At 39.7% G+C, this 27,044-nt stretch overlaps 1 protein-coding gene across 4 annotated transcripts in view; it reads left to right on the top strand.

Moving 5' to 3' along the window:
- Positions 1-25,950, top strand: part of ASAH2 (N-acylsphingosine amidohydrolase 2) — a 64,697-nt gene extending 38,747 nt beyond the window's left edge. For all 4 annotated transcript variants that reach the window (XM_024107258.3, XM_042856857.2, XM_065552027.1 and 1 more), the window contains 15 exons: positions 436-513; positions 3,118-3,238; positions 5,519-5,644; positions 6,309-6,395; positions 10,391-10,495; positions 10,625-10,706; positions 11,350-11,465; positions 13,711-13,805; positions 14,507-14,546; positions 15,337-15,432; positions 15,626-15,721; positions 17,733-17,882; positions 19,014-19,073; positions 20,917-21,005; positions 25,498-25,950. In XM_024107258.3, coding sequence (XP_023963026.2) covers positions 436-513; positions 3,118-3,238; positions 5,519-5,644; positions 6,309-6,395; positions 10,391-10,495; positions 10,625-10,706; positions 11,350-11,465; positions 13,711-13,805; positions 14,507-14,546; positions 15,337-15,432; positions 15,626-15,721; positions 17,733-17,882; positions 19,014-19,073; positions 20,917-21,005; positions 25,498-25,687 — 1,531 coding nt within the window. In that variant the 3' untranslated portion in view covers positions 25,688-25,950. The remainder of the gene's footprint in view (positions 1-435; positions 514-3,117; positions 3,239-5,518; positions 5,645-6,308; positions 6,396-10,390; positions 10,496-10,624; positions 10,707-11,349; positions 11,466-13,710; positions 13,806-14,506; positions 14,547-15,336; positions 15,433-15,625; positions 15,722-17,732; positions 17,883-19,013; positions 19,074-20,916; positions 21,006-25,497) is intronic.
- Positions 25,951-27,044: the final 1,094 nt, after the last annotated feature.

The following is a 27,044-nucleotide window of genomic DNA, read 5'->3' as shown; positions in this document are numbered from 1 at the left end:
ACTGAATATGGGATGCCCAAAGGGACCTACAAGTCATTTTTGTCATTCCCCAGTCCATTCCTGCCCTGAGCGCAGAAAAGCAGTGACTGAGAATCTGGCCTCTGTTTTTCATTTAGAAAACATGTCACTGCTATAAATTCTAATTTTGGTTAGACGGTGACAAAAATGGAAAGCAATATCTACAGTCTTTGTAGAAAGTAAATAGTTTTATATCACAGCAAAATGAGAGTTCAGTTTTCTTCAGGCAAGCAGCATATAATACAGAATGTGACTTTTGTCACTGAATTCGGCAGCTTTTTACAATAACTCCTTGTAAATATAGCAGTTGGAAACTGATGACCTCAATTCATTTTCTTGTTTGGCATATAACAGAGTCATTTACAGATTGTGATGTTGGCTGTGGCACTGAAATGATTTCTCTGTTTTGTTGTCCAGGTATTCATCAAATACAGACAAAGAAATGGTGGTGCTGAAGATGGTCGATGTAAATGGACAGGAGCTAGGCCTTCTCAGGTACTGAATCCGAAAGTAAAATTCACTCCCAAACACTAAAATATAAGCTCCCAAACATGTCCTGTCTATTGATTGCGTTCTTTGTAGTCAACAAAAATGTCCATGTTAGCCTTTCTCTTTGAGGTCATTCATTCAAATCCCTCTCATAGGCCAAGGGCAGTGGGGGCTAAGGTAGCTTTAAGCCACCTTTGCACCCTACCTGCGGCCTGTTTAAGTTACCCAGGCTGCCTTATGGGCTGCAGCACTGCCCAGGATCTCCACAGTGCAGTGTGCTGTGGCCCTGCCTCTGGCGCATTCCCTACACCAGGGCTTGTGAGGGAGTCCTTGGAAAGCACCTCTACAGCTGTCTTCCCTCATAGCAACTGCACCAAGGGACTCCTCCCCTAGCTGGATACAGGGCTTTTAGGGTCACTTTATGCTACTCTGGCCCTTTTACCCAATGCAAAGGGGCCGGAGCAGGGGGTGAGGATCTTTCTTCTAGTGTCTAGTTCTATAAAATGCCCCATATATCATGTAAAATATGCCATTGTCTCACTAGGGCCCTGACTTCATACGCTGAGATATCATGTAAGATGGTACATGTTAGTAACTCACTTTCTATTAAGAGATTTGAAGCTGAGTGTTTGGCTATACAAAGTTCAAAAGTCAAGGTCAGGCAAACAAATAACAAAACTTGCAATGCTTACCCAACTTTTGCACTTGCCCATTTAGCTCAGGGCATGAACAGCTGAGTGGGGTCCAGCTCTGTCACAAGGGACCTGAAGCTTTATTGTGCAGGGAGATTTTTGTACATCTTTTTTCACCCTGCTGCACACAGTTGTACACTCTATAGGTGAAGGGGAAAGGTGTGTTACTTAGGCAGTTTGTAACATGGAAGAAGCCTTGTTATTTTGCAAGATTTTGTATGCATTCATATCACATGTCACAAGGTGACATGAAACACCTCCTTGCATCAACCATCACGACGCAGATGTATTAATAAACATTGCTAATTTATAATGGATACCTCTTTACTACGTGAGACTGGTGGCAATTGCTGAGCCTAAAGCTGAAAAACAATTTGCATTACAAACTCCTGTTTTATAAGTCTCATAACTTTTCAAACCTTTCACCTTTTGAGTCGATCTTTTCCATGCTTGGTCCCTGCTTTTTCTTTCGTTGTGTGAGCAAAATTGCTTCAGCCACTTTTAAGTGACAAATGGGGACAAAGTGCACTTTCCCACTGTGACCACCTTTTTTTCTGTGGGAATAACTCTGTGTTGGCATGTAAACAGAGCTTACTGATGACCAGTGTGTGCTTGTAAGTTTGCGGGGGGGGGGGAATTGAAGCTAACAAAATTATGAATATATGAACATTCAGAAGTAAGCATGTGCAGTCAGACGTTCAAAGATGCAGTCAGCATATGATCACAGGTAGTGAAATACACAAGTAGGCACTAGGGGCCTGTTAGCTTTTAAGCAAGGGGAAGCTGAGTTGCTCTGGGGAAAGAGGATGGCAAGCTGTGTCAATGAATGGCACATGGAGCTGATGTACTTTAAGTTTCCATGGGAAAACAATGGAAGTTGTTTCATGTACAATCAAAATAGTGCAATATACACATTAGCTGTGCACTTAGGGTCTGATCCAAAGTCCACTGGGGTCAATGGAAAGACTACCATGGACTGCAGTGGTCTTTGAATGAGACCTTTAGCCTGTCATTCTATTCTTTGGTGTGCTGACATCTGTTATAGAACAGAGAGCCTTTATTTTTTTTATACCTCTATTTTTTCCCATAAAAAGAGAAGGAAATCAAATGCAAAAAATCCCTCAAAAACAAAACCCCAAAACTAAATTAATGATGTACTTCTAATTTCACAAAAGTCAGGAAAGACAAAACTTCAGGATGAAGCAACAAACTTAATTTTGCCTCCTTGTTGGTATGTTTTAGGATAGTCGTATTACTGCGTGTGAGTGTAGCCCACAAACCTGGGACCTCGGAAGCTTAGTACATGAGCCTCTACTGCATGAGCTAAAAGCCACATGGCTCTGCGCTAAGGCTGTAGCCGACTCATTAATTTCCAAGTGGTCTTGGTGCCACTAGAGGGGACAGAGCCCCACACCCAGAAGGTGTGTGGGTTACATGAGCACAGGTTAATTTAGTTACTAGTTTATCAAACCTAGTAAGAAATGATATTGGGTTATATCCTCAGTAGCCTGCAGCTTGGGGACTGGGGCCACACTATGCCCTGATCCTCAAGCTACCAGGCACTGATCTATTCCTGAGAAGCAACTCACAGAAGCCTCAAGCTGGGCCAGCTGCAGTGGTCCCCAAGGTCTCATGAATTTGGAGTACTCTTTGGTAGTAGGGAAAGAATGGACTTTTCCAAGCTTTTGAGCATGTCAGCTGGCTGTAGCTAAAGATAGATTTTGATCAGATGTCTGTATTCAGGTGGAGATTGAGAGATGGAGGAGGGAAGAGGGGGCAGCAACTCCACATTTGCTGATATAGCTCCAAATGACTAACATTAGCTCTTTTCCCCCAGAGGAAAGATATCAGTAGGTCAGCTATAACTAATAGTAATGAATGCATTTCCTGTAATATTTGTTTTCTGATTGTTTATTAGCTGGTTTGCAATTCATCCTGTCAGTATGAACAACACAAACCATCTCATAAATAGTGACAACGTGGGCTATGCATCTTACCTGTTTGAACAAGAGAAGAACAAAGGACTGCTTCCTGGAGAGGTTGGACTATGTTATGGCTATCCTGAGGATTGGGGGATAAAACATAAATAAAAAAGGGCCAATAAAGTGTCTGTTGTGGATAGATGCAATCTCATTCAAACAGTGAGCGTAGACTGCAGGACAAATACTGCAGTTGCACAGTAAAGACGTATCATACATTTTACCATCTACTTTTTCCAATTATAGAAAAGAGAAATTACAAGGCAACTGCTGACTATTTCTTCCCAAAATAGCAATTGACAACATTTATTTAGATTTCAAGGGACATTGCTGATCTGTTAAGATCCAAAATTTGATCTAGATTAAAAAAACCCAATTTTTAATGACATTTGGTTCAATAGGAACTACTCACATGCATAAAGTTGAACACACAGGTAAGTGTTTGTAGGATTGGGGCTTTGGTCAATTTCACTTTATCATCAGTTTCTGTGCAGTTCCACTTTCTGGTTTTCATAGGTTCTTGGAATTCTGCAGTATTTGGAATTCAAACACTGTAGGACCATATTATTTCTTTGAAAAGACAAGGTTTTAATTGAAATGTAAACTTATATTTAAAATAGAAATGGGTGAACCTCATGAAGTGCAAGTGTTCAGAGCCCTTTGAAACTATTTTAAAAGATTTTTCTAGTAGGTGAACAATCTTTAAAAGCAAACCTGACAGAAGTGGTGCTCTATTTATATCCAGCATAGAATATGAGTTCACTTCCTTTCCCTTAGAATTTTTCCATTCTATTACATTTTCCCCTCTCACAATTGGAAAGCAAGCCTAATACCCATTAGATAGAGTCCAACTTTCAAACTAAAGATGTTTGAATGAGTTGGAAATTGGACAAAAAAAGTTTGCTCATACCTACATGAAAGCATTTCTTTTGATGTTAGATTTTATAAAAATGTTTATTAAACCCAAGACCCCAATCTTGTTGCCAAGGTTTAAATGCTATTCTTACTCAAATGAACTATACCAAAGCAATCTTGGATATGTCTACATGTGCTGCAGCCATACCTCTGATTGCAGTATAGACATATACTAAATTGACATGTTATGAATGGTGAGATATGCCATCTGTAAGGGCTTATCAGAAAAGTTAAGATGAATCAACTAAAGCTGCAAAGTTAAAGCACATTAAAAACTGTGTAGATGCTCTCATTCTAAAGTAAAGTGACCTTGAATGAAAGCGTCCACACGAAGTTTTAATGCACTTTAACTTATGCACGTTAACATCACAACTTTAGTTAATTCATCTTAACTTCCCTATCTAAGAGGTGAATTCTGCATGTGATTAATTAGTGTTACATTGTATAAGTGTGTAATTTGTCTTTGATCACCCATTCAGTTTGCTACCTTTAATGCTAACTTCTTCTGTCAGTTTCTGTGCTCAGTGGCTCACACAAATCATCAGAACAGAGAATGTTCTAAGCTAATCATCAGCTAAATCTGTCAGTAGAAATCATAGTGAAAAACAAGAGGTAGAATGGGAAAGTCAAGCAAAAATGACAGCAAGGATTGCTAGAATTTAATATCTATAAATAAGAATTTGAAACGGGGGAAAGGAGAGTTACTGAATTGAAAGAGGATGTAATTTATTTTATGTAATGAAAAGAGATAAAATAAGATCAATGGGCAGGGTGTCTTTATTCCTTGCCCAGCCACAGATTCACTACATGACGTTGGGCTAAGTCACTTAATCACTTATGCCTCAGTTTCCCCATCTGTAAAATGGGAATATCAATACTTAATTACCTCTAAATTGCTGAGAGGTGTGAAAGATTAATGTAATGTGCTTGGAGATGCTCAGGCGAAAGAGATATATAAATTCAAGGTAATGATATTAAGTTTCTATTTGAAATATTTAAAAAATCCTTACTGCAAAAAACGTAGGGCCTACATTTTCAAAAGTAATGGTTTTTAGGCACTGAAGATTTTGAATGCCCAACTTGAGGTACTGAGTTAGGGGGCTAGGTGCTCAGCATCAGGTCCCTTTAACTTAAGTCAAGTTGGGCACCCAAAAATTCAGTCATCCAGAGCTTCTAGTCACTTTTGAAAACTTCACCAATGTCCTATCACTATCAACTGTATATGATATCAGTGATGATATGATTTTGCACATGTTGTCTGAAGTCCTAGGGGAATTTACACAAGCAGTTTGTTATATAGGCAGTTCATGTTTATTTCACATCTTCGTATTACATGACGGGATTTTTGTTATTGAAACACCACAGGTTGATGGCAATCAGTGCAAGAGACAGAAAAAGCCATAACTCTTTATTTTCTTTTGGCAGGGATCCTTTGTAGCAGCCTTTGCATCATCCAACCTGGGAGATGTATCACCCAATATCAAAGGCCCACACTGCATAAACACAGGAGAGTCATGTGATAACCCCAACAGTTACTGTCCAGTCGGCGGGGTAGGTATATATCATTTTATCTATATTTCAAGTTTTAAGGTAGATTTTAAGTATGGAATTGCAAATATAGGGCCAGATTGTGGTCCATCCTGCTGTAAAAGGATGTAAGGTACCCCTATATTCTCCTGTACTGGTTACCCATATAGGCAGCCTCCTTGGGGCTGCCACTTACTCTTCCTGTACAGTGATACTAGCATGCTGGGGGATGTACACTGTGCTATGGGTAAAGTGCCTATTTCAGGGAAACCAGGAGGCAGATTATGACTTTCAATATGCAGCTGGACTATAATACAAAATCTCTGGAAAGTTTGGGTATAGCATAAAATCAATATAATATTACAGTAAATAGCAAAGGATACTGTACAGAGGACAAAATCTTCCATTTTTGAACTTACTGCAAGTTGCCACAGAAATTCCAATCTTCCATGAAATTCAGCACTGGTGTGCTCAGAAACCACAGATCTTGCCACAGAATTTAGTTCTAGTTTCTAAAATAAACCTGGTGCATGGTTTAGTTTGTGTATTAAAAGCAAAGATTTTTTCATGAAAGTGATGACAATGATTTGTGCCTTCATTCACAGTACAATAAAAGCTTTATATTGCTAGAAGGATGTCTTATCCATTTACATTTGTTTCATTATTTACTTTAAAAAATCCTTAACAGGCTAAAATGTGCATGGCCGCAGGTCCTGGCAGTGATATGATTGACAGTACAAAAATTATAGGACAAAATCTCTATTTGAAAGCAAAGGTAAGTTAAACTGGACTCTTTTTACTTGTGTATTCAAATGCAATTATTGGAAATGCCCGTAAACATTTTCTTTTTGACAAGTGAGTTTCTGAAATTTATTTTTGCTAGAGATAGTCTCAAAACGTGGGTCAAGATTGTAGGCCTAAAGCTGTGCACTTAGATCCATATTTATGTACCTAAGTAAAAGTTGTCTGAATTTCAAAGCAGTCACACTTTTATTTAGGTGCCTAATTTTAGGCACCATCGTTTGAAAATGCTATCTTTTTATCTTAGCCTCTGTGTTCCTCACTGTACATTTCTGTAAAATGTGGATGACACCTACCTACCCCATAGAGAAGGTGTGACACTTAAGTAGCTAATGTTTGTAAAGAGCTATCTAGGTCCCAAAACTCACAAGTGCGCATGACCCTTTCACGTATCCCTTCAGTGTCTCGGGTTTACCAGAACCCCAGCTTATCTGGAATATCAGTCCTGGCAAAATTCTTTCAAAATTTAATAACTGGGCACATATGTCATCATAAGTATCTGGGATCTACTTCTGCCACAGCAGGCTAGGGAATAGAACCAAAAGGTTCACCTTTCCCCACACTTTACATAAATTATTATTATTCATCATTATTATTATTATTGTGACACCAGCTAGTAGAGGCAACCTTTTTCTACAAGAATTTCATTATTTATTTGTTTGTTTGTTTGTTAATTGCATTGTGGTAGCTGTGACCTAGGAACCTCTTGATGCCAACTTGCAGAGGACACACGGTTGCACAGGGTTTTGCAAGTATCCCCTGAGTCAGAAATCTGCATAATAATTCACTAAAGAGTAGCAAGAGGTAGTAGCCCACTAGTCATCGCAATCACTGCAAAAGGTATGCATGCATAATATGTAAGAAGGTATGTGTCCATGCCGAACATTATATTCTTGAGGGTGGTAACCAAGAGTTCCAGACCTCAGGGATGTTCTTTTCAGGCAGATGGTAACAGATGCTTATCTCCCTGTCTGGTAATTGTGCAGTGGGTATTGTCCGCCTCACAAGGCATGCCAATTTGCATACTGAGCTTGAGGCTAATCAGGAGATTACGATAGTGACAGGAGAGGAAAGATACAGGAAAAAACAACCAGTGGGGGGCATCCTATTTATGAATAAGGACAGTGGATTGATCTGCTATATCTAAGGGTACCAAGAGACACGCAGAATCCTTCACCTTGGAGACAAGTTGACAGTGTGTCTTGTCTCATAAAAAAGGAATCACAGCCGGCTTGGCTGGAAAGCGCTGGTGAGCGATACTTTATTAGACAGGAGAGTAACTTGTTAATTAAGCCTAGGATCTAGAATGCATGTTATGGTATTATTTTGTATGTAACCATTTGTTTCCAATACTTGTTATCACTTGAATCTCTATACTTTGTTAAATAAACTTTTACTTGTTTTCACTATAAACTTATCTAAGTGCTGTATATTACGTGGAACAGAGATCTGAGGTGTAACTGGTAAGCTGGGGCATACTGTTCCCCTGGGAGCAGCTGATCTGTGAATACTGTGAGTGCCCAATGGAACAGGGGCTAGACATTCCAGGGAGATGCTCCGAGGGCTCAGAGGTTGGAGAATGCCTATTCATAACCTGTAATGAGTGAGTGGGGGCTGTGTAGGCCTAGAGGGGAGTGCTTGGGTTGCCTCTAGCCAGTGGAGTCTGGGCGCTGACTCCTAGCTGGCACAAACAAAGCTTCCCCATGCTAAAGGCAGGTGGTAGCAAGGTGCCTCACAGTCCTGGGTGCCCCTGGGAAGCATCACAGTAATGTTCAATGGCCCAGTCAAGATAGAGACCTCACCATGATGCTAGATGGTGGGAGTGGTATAAGAACCAATATACAATAGAATATGTAGACTAGAACTATGTTGTGCACTCTAATATGTCAGAACACAATAAATATAGGCTTTCTCTACTTCATAGCTAGACATGCCTAAAAATGCTTTTCTTCCCTCAAAGAGCTAACCTGAAATGGATTCTCCTTTATCCATACTATCTATTTTAATGTTTGTCAAGGGCAGCAGAGGAGGAAGTGCAATACCATTGCGCTTGGAGATTTCAGTGTCAGCTTGCAGGAGCTGGAACAGATTCAGTAAATTAATGACAACAGCATCTTTTTAATTGCCATTTTGAGTGTTTGCAATAGAATTGCTCTAAAATGACAGTGATTTGTAGGTTAGTGGATATTCTAGTCTAATTGTACCATTAGGAACTTGCATGTGTATCTAATTTAGAGGGAAATGATTTTTGCCATATATAACCATTGTGGGTGGTGGTACTATTGGATTTCAATATATACATACCATAGTAAAATGATACTTCACACGGTTACATGAAATGTTACCAAAGCTGTGTAACTTCTATTAATACTTCGTATGTACTAGTTCTCTGAACTATGAAAATCACTCATTGTGGAAGATAACTTTTAATGAACAATTATAAATGAATTGTGAATTTAGATAAAGGAAATTATATCTTTGAATTATGAATATCTAATGATCAAACTAGAATTGAAGAATTGGGAAAGATGTTTTCAAACAGGTACATTTCCCCAAGGAGAGGGTCATCTGGGTTGGTATTAAGATGAGAGAAACAAAAAAACTTCTACTATAAAATTTGATGAGGCAACTGCTGTTCCTTAAGTTTAGTCATTCCTTTTTGTTACTAACTTTATAGAATATCGTCGCAAGAGTTTTTCCAGGTACTTGAGTGAGCTGTGCAATCTGTTTGATTTTGTATAATCTTTCTCTACTCCCTATTTGATGTTTGAAGCCTAATTTAATTTTGAAATTTCAATTCAGAGGTTCTGGGTTGGTGGACTGCTGAAGGTCCACAGAAAACTTGCTGCATACATGGTGCTAATTTTTCTCCTTATTTCCATACAAATATATTTAATAATTTCCCAATATGATTATTCCCTGTAAGCAATAGCTTTAGTTGCCACAGAGATGTTATGTGCTCCGGAATGGGAAAGGAGATGGGCTCTGCACCTGGGAAAAAGAAGGGGAGGTGGTCCCTGAGGACACTCTCTCTATTGAGATGTGGTCCACATTGCAAAAAAGTTAGAGAACTACAGCTCTAGTTAACTTAGTTTTGGACCAGTTGCTGTCAGACACCCTCTTGAGTTACTCATTCATGGAGGAGGAAAGTGAGGTTGGTGTGAGTGAAACATCTGCCTATTGCTTATAGGCAAAGACTCTGATGGAATCCTCTGCTCTTGGGTCACAGAAAGCCCGATGATGCTGAGAGATCATAAAGGAGCAAAAAGACTTGAAAATAACCGCTGTGATCTCAGGAGAATAAAATTAACATTTAGCTGAAAAGAATGGAACACTCAAAAAGGTCTCACTAAAGGCTCCTTCGAATACTACTCAGAGAGGTAAAACTTAACAACAGAGAGGGTGTGCAAAGAGTGGCCCCAGATAGATAGGAATGGTGGGGTATTGTTCATGCCCTAAGCCAGGGGTTCTCAAACTGGGGGTCAGGACCCCTCAGGGGTCACGAGGTTACTACATGGGGAGTTGTGAGCTGTCAGCTCCCACCCCAAGCCCCGCTTTGCCTCCAGCATTTAACATGGTGTTAAATATATTAAAAAGTGTTTTTAATTTATAAGGGGGGGTCGCACTCAGAGACTTGCTATGTGAAAGGGGTCACCAGTACAAAAGTTTGAGAATAACTGCCCTAAGCAATGTCTGATGGCTTGGGAAGGATTTGGCTAATAAAGCATTAGTCTCTGTAACTGACCCACACCACAGGGACATGTTCTCAAAGATTTAGGCACATCATTTCTTCTACCTGAAGGACTAATGGCTTCCACCTGCTCCCAAGGGAGCTGAGATTGTATTAGAATAGTTCATATTTGTCTTGCATCTGTTTTTAACAGGTTCTTTGTGGTTCTATTTCAATAAAATATATTCTTTAGTTTTTGCACCCAGTGTTAATCAGTATAATATGTGTCTGTGTTTTAGGAACTGTATACTCTAGCTTCCCAGGAGGTAACAGGACCTCTCCATTCAGCTCACCAGTGGGTGAACATGACTGATGTCACTGTCCAGCTCAATGCCACCCATACAGTAAGTATTGGGAATTTCCTGCCTGCAGATAGAGAATCCTCATTAGAATGTTCCAGATAGAATTGTTGTGGTTTTACATCGGGAGTTGATATACTGTATATAATCTAACTTTAAAATATTTTTATTAAGGGTAAAACATGTAAACCAGCCTTGGGCTACAGCTTTGCAGCAGGTACTATTGATGGAGTGGGATTCTTCAATTTCACACAAGGTAAGCAGAAGAACAGAGTCTGCCGACCTTGTTCACTGAGGTTTATTGTTTATGTGGCAATAATGCCCTCAGTCTTGTTCATGGAACTGTGCAAACATAGGAAGACACAGTCCCTGCCTCAAATAGCTTACAGTCTTAAAAATACAGACAAAGAGTGGGTGATAGGGATACAGTGTATAAGGAAAATGGTGAAGGTCAGAATTGGAACATGTCTTTTTACTTCCTCATTCATTCTTTATTTACAAATCTATCAGTAATTGCCTCTCTACCTAACTATCGTTAAGCTTTTATTTGATATTTTTAAAATCTCCCTTTATTTGCTCCCTCTTGCCATTAGTTCTTGATCCAGTGAGGAGGACAGTCCTTTCTATTTCTATAATTCATGGTCACTACCCACATACTATGGTCACAGCCATGTTCGAAATACTGATTGGTTAGAGCTGGAATTTTTAAAAACAACCTATGGGAGTTAGGTGTCCAAAATCCCATTTTAAGATGAATGAATTCAAATCTCTTAAACTCCCCTGAAAATCCCAGCCTAGATACATTGATACTTTTAGGAAATTTAGTTGAGGAATTAGACTTTGTCAAATATACACAGAAAAACTGAAGAAATTGTATTAAAAGAGGTTTCTACTTACAGGTTCACTAGAAGAGCAGCCATTCTGGGAAACTATTCATAACCAGCTGGTTGGAGAGCCATCCAATGAAACAAAAGAGTGCCACAAACCTAAGCCAATCCTTTTAAATACCGGAGAGGTAGAGTGTGTTGGTGTATATCACTATGAGCACAGCTAGCGCTTAACTATCTTGGATTTTCCGGCCAAGAGAAAGGATATCCAAGGATTCCAGCCATAATTAAACTAATGATGCAGAAGTAAAGGCAGCGAATGGTCGTATGACACTAATATTTTAAAGGGAATCTTTAAAAGACATGAAAAGGAACATAAATATATGCTTATCAATACTCTGAAAAAGCAGTAAAAGATACAGGGTTCTTATTACAAAAGAAGCGCATTTTCCCATACATTCTTATTGTAGAACTTAAAAAAGGGGGAAAAGATATGCATAGACTCATAGACTCATAGACTTTAAGGTCAGAAGGGACCATTATGATCATCTGGTCTGACCCCCTGCATGCTGCAGGCCATAAAACCGTCCCTACCCCTTCCCTGGACTCTGCTGCTGAAGTCCCCAATCCTGTTACTAGTGACTTCAATCGGCAGAGACCCTCCTGCTAGAGATCCCTGCCCCATGCTGCGGAGGAAGGCGAAAAACCTCCAGAGGCTCAGCCAATCTGCCCTGGAGGAAAATTCCTTCCCGACCCCAAATATGGCGATCAGTAAGACCCCGAGCATATAGGCAAGAGTCTCCATCCTGACCCCTGTTAGCCATTATGCTATTTACCTACCATTGCTTGGTTTTCTTGACTACTATGTTTTACCATTAAACCATTCCCTCCATAAACTTATCTAACTTAATCTTAAAACCAGACAGGTCCCTCGCCCCCACCGTTTCCCTCGGAAGGCCGTTCCAATATTTCACCCCTCTGACGGTCAGAAACCTTCGTCTAATTTCAAGCCTGAACTTCCCCACGGCCAGTTTATATCCATTCGTTCTTGTATGCTTCATAATGAAGGAAAAATGTCTCTGTGATAAAATACAGTGCAGAAAATGTTCGAGAATGTTTGTCCTTATATAAAAATTACTACTGTGATGTTAGAAAGGTCAGTTAGATCTTTGGTTACCTGCCAAAATATATAATTTCATGGTAGAAGAGTTTTAGACTTGTGGAAATGTTTGATGAGAAATTTTGGACTAAAAGAGCAATGATATTAGAATTTCAAACCTTGTGGCTTGGCTAGTATGTCAAAGTTCTGGAATTCCTTAATTATATAAATGTATTTATACATTTGTGGCTCCACAAAAAAAAAAAAGGTTAGAAAATAACAAAATGGGATTTGTTCTGGAAAAAATGTAATCTGGAAAATTCAATCTAAAGAGAGTCCATCTATATGGTAATGACAAGGAAGTAGTCTTAGAGAGTGTGGGGGGGGGAAAGTGAAAACAATGTAAAAATTGTGAGTGAACATCATATTAAAGAAAGGGAAAAATTTCAAATGTGCCTGAGTGAAATACGATCTTTAATCCCATTTTCAAAAGAAACTTAGACATCTTACTGAAAGCCAATGGGATTTAGGCTCCTAAATCACTTGGAGGCTTTTGAAAATTTTACTCATGAGCTTGAAATATGATATTTTTTTAAACAATAGCTTTTTGAGCTTCCAGCTCCTAGGCATCATGTTGTTTTCACCAGAGCTGCCATTGCTCCTTTCTCTATGGTGTTGTTAGGCTGCACCAGGAATGTTTCATACAGTTCTGGGCACCTCATTACCAGAAAGATATTAACAAAGTGTTTAAATCCATGGAGGTATTGACCCATGGAGCAAAACGTAAAAGAACTAACTCCAGTATAGACCAGCCAAATGCCAACGGAGGAGTTATATGATCACTGCCTACAAGTATCTGAAAGAGAGAGGAATTATTTAAAGTAGGTCAAGTAGGTAAATCAGAAGTAATGAGATGAAGTTAAACAGAGGAAAATTTGGAATCAAATCATTCTTAATGGTGACATCTATGAGACTGTGGAATAATGTCCCAGGAGAAGGGAATGAAAACCCATTGCTACAGTCACTTAGAACGGAACAGAACGAAGCATTTAAGAACACAGGATAAAGAACATGGGCATTTGGACAGACCCGATAATACAATAGGTTTCTTCCATTCCTAATTGATATGATTCTGGTTGAATGATTTAATGCATGGGTAGTACAGAAGATAAAGTGAGACAAAGCATTAATTTTCTATAGCCAATGTACATTTCTTACAAAAATAAATGTTTGCATCACTATTCTTATGAATATGGAAAGAACAAAACAAGATTGTATCTCATTGGCCTTATTAAAAAAATGTAACACTATATTCTTTTTATTTTTTTTCCAAGATTTCATTGCCTTATCCATGGCACCCTGAAATAGTTGATGTTCAGCTTTTTACCATTGGGTCCCTCTCAATAGTTGCTTTTCCAGGAGAGCTGACGTATGTACTATATTACTCTGATTTTGTTTAACAAAGCAGACAGTTTTTATATCTAAACTACTGTACTCACTGTACTTGTGTGTGCATATTTTTTATGGAAGGGATATAAAGCCAGAAACTACCTTATCACTGGTACAATGAGATATGCAGCCACTGTATGGCAATGTCCATTCTAATGTTCTAATGCAGGTACATTTGTGTGCGTGTGCAGTCTTTAGTTGAATACATGAGGATTCCCTCTTCCCTATTTTTAGACCAGCAGTTACTGTTCTATAGTTAAGGTTGATACTAGCTTCCCATTCTTATAGCTGAGCAACCTTTTTGACAGTACCATTTTTCATCAGAAAATGCAGTTTCAATTCAATGGACAAAATTAGGAAAATGCTAGACCTCAGCCAGGGCCTGCATGATGCCACATATCGCTGATAAATTATTTATAGTCTCCTTTCCACTTTTCCACATAGTGAGGGTGATTTCTGAATGCCAAACTGTTGTAAAGGGAAAGGGTCTTTTATTGGCTCTAAATATACAGATAATTCAGATGAGATTCAGCTGAGCATCCAGGTTTTGGGAGACTTGTGTGATCCAAACCTTTCCTATGGATGCTCGTCCATCAGTGGTTCCAACTCACCTTGCACTTCAGTATATCACACGTTCTCTACATTACTGGAGTTTAACATTACTATCTTAATACCTCACAGGACAATGTCAGGACGGAGACTACGGGAAGCTATTAAAAATGTAAGTTACTGGCTAAAAACTTGAAGAGAACTTTCCTAGACAGCAGAGTTTATGGAACCTTTATTTTCTTGAGTCTGTCATCTTTCTCTTGCCTCCTACTGATATTCTTCCTTGGGGTGTAGCTGGAAGGTGTAATTTCCTACTTGAGTAGACCTACCCTCTCAAGCTATGATTGAGCCAGTGTGCAAAAAGTAGAAATGTAGCTGCAGCAGCATGAGTGGCAGGATTGACTGAGTACGTACCTAGAGTTTCAGATGAGATTGTACTCAGGGTGGCTGGCTCCTCCTGTCACTAGCAAGGTGGTGGCTACTTTTCTGTTTTTAGCATGCTAGATCCCATTGAACTAGTGTAGGTGTGTCTTCTGAGGCTGGAGCTTACACCTCCAGCTCCAGTGTAGAAATACACTTGGTCTCACATATTATGAAGGTTTTTTGTTTTTTTTTAAAGCTAGTTGTGTATCTGATACCTATCTATCAATCAGCATACCTCACCTCCCCATATGGCAATAAATAAGGCCACCCAAACAAACATGGGTGAAATCCTGGCCCCATTGAAATTAATGGGAATTTTGCAATTCACTTCAGTGGAACCAAAATTTCACCCATTAACTCTACCAGTGTGGTGCCACCATGAGAATGATTAGAAACACTGTGACAATCATAACATTATCCATCATACTGAATATTATTTATTATTTTGATTCATCTTATTAATGACCAACATGCGATGGATATAATTGTATATTTAATATTTATTAAAGTAATTATGTATTTGTACCCATCTTTCTTAGGAATTTGAATCCCACGGGACCCAGGGAATGAATGTCGTAATTGCAGGCTTATGCAATGTTTATACCCATTACATTACTACTTATGAAGAATACCAGGTAAACAAAATAGCTCTAATATAGATCTAAGATGTTTACAGGCCATTTTTACGATGCATTTTTACTTTTCAGTGATAATTCATGGGAGTTTAGAAGCCTGTGGAATAATTTTTCTTTTTCACAGAGAAATGAAAACAGCAGCAACAACAAAATCTCTGGAAGAAATACTGAGATCTTTTAATCTCTCTTGTAGGTTCAACGATATGAAGCAGCATCCACCATTTATGGGCCACACACTCTCTCTGCTTATATTCAGTTGTTCAGAGGACTGGCCAAGGCTATTGCTACGGTAATAAAAGATCATTTGAATCCAGTGCACACTTTCATATTTATATATGCTTTAGAAGTGAGGTTTACATAATTTTTCCATCCTATTATTTTAAGTGCCATGATCCTGATTCTCTGTTCTGATCTAACCAGGGCTGGCTCTAGGCACCAGTGCTCCAAGCATGTGCTTGGGGTGGCACTTTCCAAAGGGTGGCACTCCGCCCCCCCCCCCCTTTTTTTTTTGCTTGGGGCGGCAAAAAGCCGGGAGCCGGCCCTGGCCAGAGCCCTGCCGCTGGAGAGCCAGAGCATTGTCCTCTGGAGCTGAGCCCGGGCTGCGGGGGTGAGAGGGGCTCCCGGAGTGTGTGAGGAGCCTGGGAGGGAGGGAAGCGGGGCCCGGTATACAGGGAGGGAGGAGAGGTCCTGCTGCCGCCACTGCTGCCGCCACCGCTGCTGCTCTGAGTCTCCCCAGGGCAGCGCGGCATTTCCTCGCCCGAGTGGGCTGTGCAGGGTGCCGCCGGGCTGTGCAGGGGGCATGGATCCCGGCTCACGTGCTGATGGGGTGAGTGGCTGGGCAGCTCGAGCTGCTGGGGGCTGCCCCTGCCTGCCCCCAGACCCAGCCCGCTGTGCACCTCCCCCACCTCAGTCCCGCGCTGCTTGCCCCGGGCCCCCACAGCACCAGGGGCGGGGAGAGGCAGAGCCCAGCTCCGAGCAGGGCAGGGGGGGATACTGCCCCGCCGGGGGACCCCCGCGGCTCAGGCACCTGGGGGTCAGTGTCTGTCCTCTTGGCTCTGCCTGCACGGGGCTGGGGAAGCAGCTGTCAGCATCTGCCCCTCTCAGCCCTTGCAGCCTCTTCACTTGTACCTCCCCCCATCGCTCCTTTGCTGCACCTCTTCCCCTTGTACTCTCCCTTCACTCACACCTCTCCCCTTGTACCCTCCCCCAGCCCTCTCCTCCCCCTTCCCCTGCACCTCTTCTCCCGCAACCCTCCTGATATCTCCTCTCCTCCTCCATCCTCCTCCACGTGTACATCACACCCCGCTTCTCTGCCAGTGGAGAGCCCCCAATCACCCCCACACCCACTCCTCTGCCTGAACCCTCTTTACTAGATCCCCATCCCTTTCTGGGTACAAGGTTTGAGGGTTAATCCCTATGCCTTCCATGTGCATTTGGAGCACTAAAGATGGGGTTGCGAGGGATGGGGAGGGGCAGGCGAGATTTATACTAAAGTGAAATAAAAATAGGAGAAACGGTTTGATCCCCACTGCAAGTGAAAACGGGGATTGCTGTGGTGAACGAGGAGGTCACGTTTTGGGGGGGGAGCCCAGGGCTGGAGCGGCAGGGGGTGCAGGTGGGGGAGGGCACTAGTGTGTGTGTGTGTGTGTGTGTGGGGGTAGAGCCCAGGGCTGGGGTGGGGGGCAGCCAAAATTTTTTTTGCTTAGGGTGGCAAAAAACCTAGAGCCGGCCCTGGATCTAACTGCCTGTATTGCTCTGGCAGTGCAAAATCACTAGAAACCAGCCTAATCAGCTCCATGGGAATTTCCCTTCAGTAAACAGAATCTGCAGCTGGTACAGAAGCAGCATCGTAGCTCTGTGTGTCCCAACTCCTGGCCCTGCCATGAGGGTGATGTCATTGTAGCTGGAAAAGTCTCTGCACTCTGACAATTCCTGGCTGCTAAAACAACCCTGTTGATCTGTGGACAGCTGCATGTACCTTAGATCAGCCCTTAAGCTGTTGCAGCTTTTGCTTGGGGCTTTTGCTTGGTGTAAAGTCATATGGTGATAAGATCAAAGAATGAAGTGGTGCTGAAAGTAGCATATAAACAAAAACCCTCTCCCTGTACTTTTTTTTGGTGACTTTCTTATTCTTGGCATTACAGCCAATTATACTCACTGTAGTTAATAAAAAGGCACATTTGGCTTATTGGATTTTGTGAAATACAACAGCACCTGTATATGACGTTTTGTCAAAATTGTTTTACAGTAGAATTGACAAACAATATTTCTGCTTATTAAATAATTGTTCTTTTTTCTAGAATACAGTTCAGGATTTGCCAAATGGTCCAGAGCCACCATTCTTCAACATAATCAACATGACTTTGTTACCTGTTGTTCTTCCTGATGTTGCACCAGTCAGTAAAACATTTGGGGATGTGTTACAGGAAGTACAACCACTGTACAGAGTGGTAAGACTATCTGGGGAAATATCATTTATTAACTACTAGTCTGAATACTTGTCAGATTCTTAACCATATTCTTAATTAGTGTGGGGTTTCTATAAAGATATAGGGCCAAATTCTGCTTTAGACTACACTGATGTTAATAAAAATTTACATCAGGATCTATAAGAGCAGAATCCGACCCATGATATCTAGACTAAGTAATCTTTTGAAGGCTGGTTGTGATAGCAACTCAGCTTACCTTTGCATGAGTTGCAAGAAAAAGTGAAACTGAAATAAAATTATAATAAAACAAATGAGATCTAAATAGGTATTCTGATGTTTATATAGCTGACATGAATTTCCAAACGTTCCTTTTCTTCCTTATTCTTTATAGCAATAAACCAAACATGCCCCTTGAATATGAAATTCACATATGAATGAATTACTGAGTAAAGAGGGTGCTTCTGGGAAATGGATAACCACTTCAGTGTTTTTATGTTAAGGTTATTTGTCCTTATTTTAGAGCAACAACATAGATATAGATATCCTATCCACCAATGTTTGTATACTGAATGTAGTTAAAATCAGGGAATAAAAAAAAAGAGCCCTTGACATCTCTCCATGAAGGAGAATCTTTTTATTTCTATACATAAAATGAGGATTCACTGTGAAATAACCATTGTTGTGTTATAATGTTTTGAAGCGGAAACCTGGTTGTCCTTTGATATACTTGCTTTGGAATCTGAATGAGATAAAAATGTCATAAGGATTAATTATTTTAAATACTTGACAAGATTAGATTACAAGATATTCAGAACAAGGGCAGTGTCATCTTATCTATACACTCTTGGTGCAATAAAAGCAGGTAGAAGGTGGGAAGCAGCTACAATGTAGTACTTTAACCTTAAAATCCCACCATCCTGCCTTTATTTTTTTAAATACAGGAACTTAATGGCACATAATGGAATTCATCCAGCAGACAGGAGAGGTGGAATGTTAAGGCACTGTACATAGTGGAATTCATGATAAAAACTCTCCAATCCAATAGCAACTATTAAAATATTACAGATGTTAATAAAGATGTCTTAAATTATTGATTTTATTCTATAACATATAGTCCACTCTCAAAATAAATTCTAAAATAAATTTCCTCAGGGAGAAGTTGCTGAAGCAACTTTTGTAGGTGCGAACCCCAGGAATTCTGCTCAGAACACTGTAAGTATAATTAAATGATGTTAGATTTTTCTATTCTTTCACAATGGCTAATGTTTAATTATTGTTCTGCTTGCTTACATGGAGGACTTTGAGATGCACCTTTCTAAAGAAAGATAAGGAGAAGAGAGAGAGAGAGAGTAAAACAAGAGAAATAGAGGGAAATTAGAAAAAGAGCAAATGGTATGGAGATAGAATAGGTCAGACATGAAAAGAAGCAGAGATGTTAGGCCTGATCTACACCAGAAAATTAGGTCGGCATAACTATGTCCCTCAGGGGTGTAGAAAATCCACACTTTTGATTGTTGTCGTAAAGCCAGCCTAAGACCCTGTGTAGACAGCGTTAGGTTGACAGAAGAATTCTTGCATCTTCCTCTCGGGGAGGTGGATCACCTACAATGAGGAGAGAGCCCCTCTCTTTGGCGTAGGTAGTGTCTTCACTGAAGTGCTACGGCAGCGCGGCTATAGTAGCACAGCTGTGCAGCTGTAGTGTTTTAAGTGTAAACACATCTTTACAAACAAACACACACACACACAACGCTCAGAGAAGAAAATATTATTTGAGCTCTATTATTTTATTTTATTTATTTCAGTGGCTAGTTGAATTAGTTGTAAACTGCAGGGAAGAGTCACTGAAATTTATAAGTTTATAAACAATGATTCTTGCATATTATACTAAAACTATCACACTATTACACTAGGCTGAATAGTGCACATTAAAATAATACATCCCAGATAAACCTTTCATTTAGAATGTTTATAAATCACAACCAATGATATAGGTAAAGTCTCCTAAATATAATTTTCTAAACTTCCTGTAGCTAAACACTCATTGGAGGTCCCCATTGGTTCATATAAAACCACGTTCACCCTGTTTGTACTTACGTGAGTTACTGACTTCAGCATATTCTTTGGGGCCTTACATTACCAGAAGCCCTTTGATTGTAAACTTCCAGCTTGTAAGTTTGTTCTGTTGTTAAGGGGATTTTGAGCACTGAATAGGAAAACTGCACAAAGAGTTCAGTCCTAGCTAATTCATGACCTCTTCATACCATGTGAGTCAAAATTGCACATATGAGCAATGCAGAAACCTTTTCTCTACATTCTGGTGCAATTTAATGCAAGTCCAAGCTTTCATTCTCAGAATCAAAGTTCATACTGTTACGTTTTTTTTAAACATTTTTAAAAATAGAGAACAGACATGTAATATTAGTTATTTTTATTGGAAATTCATTAAATGCCATATACACCTCTACCCCGATATAACACGACCCGATATAACATGAATTCAGATATAATGCAGTAAAGGGGGGAGGGATAGCTCAGTGGTTTGAGCATTGGCCTGCTAAACCCAGGGTTGTGAGTTCAATCCTTGAGGGGGCCACTTAGGGATCTGGGGCAAAATCAGTACTTGGTCCTGCTAGTGAAGGCAGGAGGCTGGACTTGATGACCTTTCAAGGTCCCTTCCAGTTCTAGGAGATGGGAGATCTCCATTAATTTAATTTAATTTAATTTAATTTAAAGCAGCGCTCCGGGGGGGGGGGGCTGCGCGCTCTGGCAGATCAAAGCAAGTTCGATATAACACGGTTTCACCTATAACATGGTAAGATTTTTTGGCTCCCAAGGACAGCGTTATATCGGGGTAGAGGTGTATTTTGCAGTCTTCTTGCAACTAATGTGTCCTTTATTATACCCTACATTATATGTACAGCTTAGTCTTGTTATGTTTTGCCAATAAAAAGTTAAAACAAAGAAAAAACCCTGTTCTTCAATTTTAAGTTAAGCACTAGAAAGCTTACATGATTGGTCATTCAGTATCTGACTAGTTATATTAATTTTATTCCAGACACTCAAAACCTTCCTTACAGTTGAGAAATATGAGAACATTTCAGGAAATTGGCATGTAATGTATAATGATGCCTCATGGGATACCAGGTGAGTAACTCTCCCAGGACTGACTCTGTTTCATAAATTTCACTGAGTATTAAGGAGTCAGTGAGCTGCTTATAAAACCCCCAGGGACCAGGTTCTGGCACTCTTTTGCATTTTCCTCAAACAGGTGTACACCAACACTGCAAGAGTGTTAATTGCACACACACAGTCTGACTAGCCACTGTCTCATGCACAGTACCACAGTGTAGTTTACGCCTATCCTTGTAGAAAAGAGTAACCTGCACACTCTATGGATACTTGAGCTATGGCTGGGTTGGTAAAATGCTCAGATCACAGCCCCCAGACCTGCCTTTGAACATCAGCAGAAGGTCTGTGAAGCAGCCTTCTTTTTAGGTTGGAATGTGGGGGGCAGAATCAGAGTTGGAATCATTCTGCCTTGCGATTCCTCTTCTGGATGTGACTTTCCTTTAATGTACATAAACAGGAGGAAGATTTTAGAATTTAAAAGCTGTATAACCATGATGAATTACCCACAATTACTATCAATAATATTGTGGAATGTAAGATAAATGAATAATTACTGTAAAAACAATGGATAGAACTACCTCCTTCTGCAGAATACATTCATTGTTTTAATAATTTTTAATTAAATACTGCATTTTGCACTATAGTACTTGTAAAGTAACTTATATTGACTTAAAAGGTTGCCTCAAGCCCAGAGTCATTGAGATGCAAGATGTCGGTTCACTAGAAAGTCAAAAATCTTTGGTCTCTGCACAGGACTTGGTTTAGGGGTGACTTTATGCAGATTTTGTAGTTCCCATATTCTGGGGCTGCCCTCCTAGAGACGAGTTGGCCCATGGCATAAATTAGAGCAACCTCCGGGCTGCTTTAACTATATGAGGATGCTGTTCCAGCAACTGAGCATAGCTGAATCACAAAGACTTTGGCCATATTATCTCTCCTCTGGCAATCGTCTCTGCACCGGGTGATGCAAAATGGAGGGAGTTGTAGAGTGTTGCTACGCCAGCTTTCTGCCACATTGAGATTCATTGAATTCCCAGCAGTGGGATCCACAAACTTTGCAGTCTTTTGTATCCAGTGAAGTGATGCAAGCACGCTATAACATGATCAACAGTTAGGCCCAAGGAGTCTTGAGATCTGGCCACAAAACTTTAGGGGTATTGATATTGTGAGTTTCTGACTGAGATATACCCTCACATTCCTCAGCCCCTGTGCATTACAGAATAGTAACACCCTGTACAGAGTTAGGCAGTGGAGATCACTTTTGGGGTTACCATGTCCTTTTCCATAGTGGAAATGTAACAAAAGCCAGTTCTGCTTAAGCCAGAACTTTCATTTCTTTGAATACTGTGATCTGTATGGCAATGTCTATTGTACATGATGTCAGTGACACTTGGCACACGCTGAGTTGAAAATAAATATTTAAAATGGCATTTTAAAAGAATCCGCCTCTAGAAATGAATTTGTGGTTTTGAACAACCTTATGCAGAGCTCTCATCGACACAGCATTGAGAATGTACAACTAAATCTTATTTCATCTTAAGGAAAATCTTGGTGTGAACCAACTTGACAAAACCCATTTTTGTTAAAACATTCTTATTACATTTTCTAAACAATTTGTATTTAATGTATGAAAATTCCATGAAGATAGTACTATCTGGCTCTCACACTGAGCTTTTCATCCATAGAGCTCATAGTGGTTTGCAAAGGCAGGTAAATATCATTATACCCATTTTACAGCTGGAGAAGTGACTTGCCCAAGACCCAAGGAGGTCAGTGGCAGAGCTAGGGCTAGAACCCACATCTCCCAATTCCTAGTCCAATGCCCCGTTCACTAGTCCACATTGCCTAATAGTTGGATATTAAAAGGAGGATATGAAAGGTTTCCACCAACACTGTTATTTTTGGGAAAAGTATTTAGTGGCTCTGATGTATGTCCCCAACGTGGAGAAGTTTCATTAAAAAAAAAAAAAAGGGCAGTAGAAATCAAATGTGTGGTAGGACCCCCAGCCTTATGGGGATTGCATGTATCAGGAAGAAAAGATAGTGTGGCTTTTTAGCACTACAGTCAGCATAGCTAATAATGTTAAGATACATACAAAGAACACAAAGGAGTTGTTTGTCAGATCCTTGTTCAAAGAAGTTATTGTCTAATCTGATTAAAAACTGATGACTTATTTACCTCAGTCTCCTAAATATCAGCAAAAGAATGGATCCCAAAGAGGTGCATTTCAGGATCCTGTGATGTTGGAGATATTCCAATAGAAACACCTTACACTTCAAAAGGAGAGAGACAATGTTCCCAGTATAACAGATTTACATCAGTAGATTCTGTTTCTCTGAATTTATGATGGCTTCTTCCTGGTAGTGCATAATTTTTTCTGCCTGAGTGCAACCAATTGCTTTCTGAATCTGATCTGATACCCAAAGGACACTGATATAAATCCAATGTTTCCTGAGACAACTTCTGACACATTTTAGTAGCGTACGTAACAGCACTAAGCGTGGAGTTTTAGGAGATGGAAATCATGCCTGTGTTTGTGGAATACAGACTGACATTCCCCTTTTCTACCAGAGGTTATTCTGGCCTTTTCCAGTGGATCTATGTATTTTGGGGGTTGCAGGGGTCGTGTTGCTCTCTTATGTTGGCACAGTATATTAGGATCCCCATTTCTGTAAATTTTCCTCCTAATATAACCTACTCAGATAAAGGTAGTGTTGTGTTTCATTACTTGTAAGTATTATGTGTAGTATGTCTATGCTTAATAGACAGCCTAATAATAATTCCAGAAAGCAAGTAATGCTACAAACAAGGAATTTCTCCCTTTTTTTGAGTAACAAAATTTAAAACATTTAATAAAATTTCTATGAAAATTACCACAAACTTGGGAGAGAAACTTCAATAACATACTCACTGTTACAATATTGAAAAGACTGGGTACCATTACACCCTTATTTTTGTGAGTGCACAAATAAACACAATAGGTAAAGAGGTAAAACATTGTGAACTCCATGTATATTTAAGGGAAGCATTTTCCGGTTACAGTATTCCAGAATAATGGTCCTACTTAATCACACATGCTGACAGAGAGCACACATCTCTGAGAGCCACACCATTTAGGATTTAGGACACCAGATCACTGGGTAGATGTTTATTATTGTTCTTTATTGGTAGCACTGAGGATCCCAGGATCCCATTGTGTTAGGTTCTGTTCAAAACTGAACAAAAACATGGTTCCCACCCCAAAGAGATTTCAATCTAAGTACAAAACAAGACACAACAGATGTTGACAGTCTCAATAGACAGGACAAGAAGGGAATGAATATGAATCTATTTTATGATCCTGAGAGGTGTTTCCCATTGGGGCTAGCTGGAAAAAAACAATTCTGTTTCACAAAAAAATTTAGAGGTTTTGAAATTTGTTTTTATTCTGACGTAGAACGAAAATGAGACCTTTCAATAAAATTTGTGAAAAAGCATTGGTGTGTGTGTGTGTGTGTGTGTGTGAAATAGCTAATAGTGTGGTGGTTAAGGCTCTCACCTCGGATGTGGGAAACCTGCCTGATTTAGAGCAGAGCCTTAAACCTGGGTCTCCCACCCCCCCCAGTGAGTGCCCTCACCACTGGGGTCTCACTCTCACATCAGAAATTCCATCTTACGAAACAATTTTTTTTTATCAAAATAGATACATAAAACATTGTGACAGAAACAAGTATTGTCAGCATTTTTGGACTAGCTCTGTTCCCCGTAGGACATGCATCTCTGCTGAGACACATTGGTGAGGGCAGTGGGAGGAAGTTTGTGCAGTTGTCTGATGTATACAGCACATGCTCTATGGTTAAAAAAACTTCCGGACCCAGTTATATCAGTCTAAGGCAATTCAGTTTCCTGAGCCTATTTTTAGCAATAAATATGAGGAAGGGGATGTGTGATTCTGACACAGGTCTGGGACTCAGATTATTTAGGTTCAATTTCCAGCTTTTTCACAGATTTTGCCTGACCTTTCACAATTTTCTTGCTCTATCTGTGCCTCAGTTCCTCTTCTGTTAAATGGGAATAATATTTTCTTATCTAATGGGGAAGTTGTGAGGGTAAATTCATTAATATTTAATAACCATGATAATGATATTGTGAGGTGCTCATTTAATACATTATGGGAGCCACATAATTACCTAGACAAATATTTTTTATCGATCGAAATAACCACTTATTTGTCATTTAGTGTTCCCTGGTGTATTTCATTGCTGTGCATTGTGTTATTAACAAAGCAACAAAAATAAAACAAAGTAATTAAAAATCACAGAAATAAAATCCTCTTGGGTCAAATTGAGCTGGAGAGATTATTTAGCATCTATGTCACTTAACTTGTAGTAAAAGTTCTTTCTGTTTTTAATGATTTGGCATTCAGATGTGTTTAATTCAGCCAATTAGATATCTTGGCTGGACTATTGCAATACACATTAATGTGGATTATATTTTTTAACCTGTCGTTTATTATTTTTCCATTAGATTTTACTGGACCAAAGGATTTCTTGGTCGCAGCAAGGCCAAAGTAGAATGGCATATTCCAAGTTCTACGGAACCAGGGCTCTACAGAATACAATACTTTGGGCACTACAAGGTTCAACCAATTCTGAAGCCAGTTCAGTTTTATGCATTCAATGGCACCTCTTCAGTATTTCAAGTTGTAAAATTGTAGCTACTTTTTCATTGGGAAAAAAAAGTTGCTTCATAGGAATTGTGTATATGGTGCTGATTTTATATAAATATATCATTTGGAATTGTTGTTAGAGTACCAATAATTCAATCTAGTTCTTGTTCTTTGGAATGATTTGATCTACTTGATCTTCAGTCTTCCTTGGCTGATCTGATGTATTTCCATTCTGGTTGCTCATGTCCAGCCCTGTTATCGTTGCAGTCAACTCCCACTCGAATAAATGATTCACCATCTTTTTAAAGTCATCGATTGCACTTGAATTTTCATTCCTTATTAAACTGTAGCACTCAGAAAGAGTTGTTTCCTAATGGCTATTTCAGACAATCCAGTCCATATAATACTGTTATGATCTGGATGAAACCTTGTTGTGACAATAGTTAGTCCCCCACTTGAACAGAATGGGCAGAATCTTTCCCAGCCTCAGTATCGACAGTTATATTTTCTGATTTGAGGGGTGGCCATGCTGACATCCTTTCCCCAAGCTGTAAGCACTGACTGTCTTGCTTTTTGTTCCTTCCCCTCTCTCTTGTGTGTGTTTTCCCTTCCTCCCCCTACCCACCTAGTCATAATACCCCCAGTGGAACCCCTTCCCATGTGGTGGTAGTTTCTGGGTGGATTCTATTAGACCTCGTTTTAGGTGTTGTCCCTTGAGTGTTTATTAAACTATCTTAAGCAAAGAGTGTGTTCACACATCAGTTTGAATGAGGTTTTAACTCAGCCCAGAACAAGATTTAACTCAGCTCATAACCACATATTATTGAGAACTTCCAAAGCTCACAGTGCATTGAGGAAAAAAAAAAAAGGCTATGAACCTAATCCACAAACACATGTTGCAAACAACTGGAAAAGTTAATTTCAAGGAAGACACTGGGGGAAACATTATTATATACTTCCTCATCAAAGAGGTCTAGGAGATCGACAATTTTCTTCTAAACGATTCTGTATCAAACCAGTTGGATTATTTTTTATGGATAAATAGATGCCTTAATTCTCACAGTTGAAACCATTGTAAATCGTGAGTGACTTCATTGAAATAAATGAAATTACATTGGGGTGGAAACCAGTATAAATAAGATGCGACTCAGACCTAGGGTTTCTATATTCAGTACACTCAACTTGGAAAAGTGTTTTTTTTAATAGCTTTTTACAGAATCCTATTTTAGCAGCCAGCCAATGGTCTAAAGCAGGAAGAAGAGGGTCAACAAACCTAAATAAAATATCATCTACAATAAAACAATTGTATTTTTTTTAAATATCACATTATTTTCCAGAAACGTTGCTACTTGAAAGGTGAATATACCATGTAGTCTCAGCACTGTCATCCACCTGCACCCAGGCT

Source organism: Chrysemys picta, chromosome 7, assembly GCF_011386835.1.
Source record: "Chrysemys picta bellii isolate R12L10 chromosome 7, ASM1138683v2, whole genome shotgun sequence".
Classification (NCBI taxonomy): Eukaryota; Metazoa; Chordata; order Testudines; family Emydidae; genus Chrysemys; species Chrysemys picta.
Note: the sequence above shows the minus strand (reverse complement) of the source record. Positions and strands in the feature narration are given on the sequence as shown.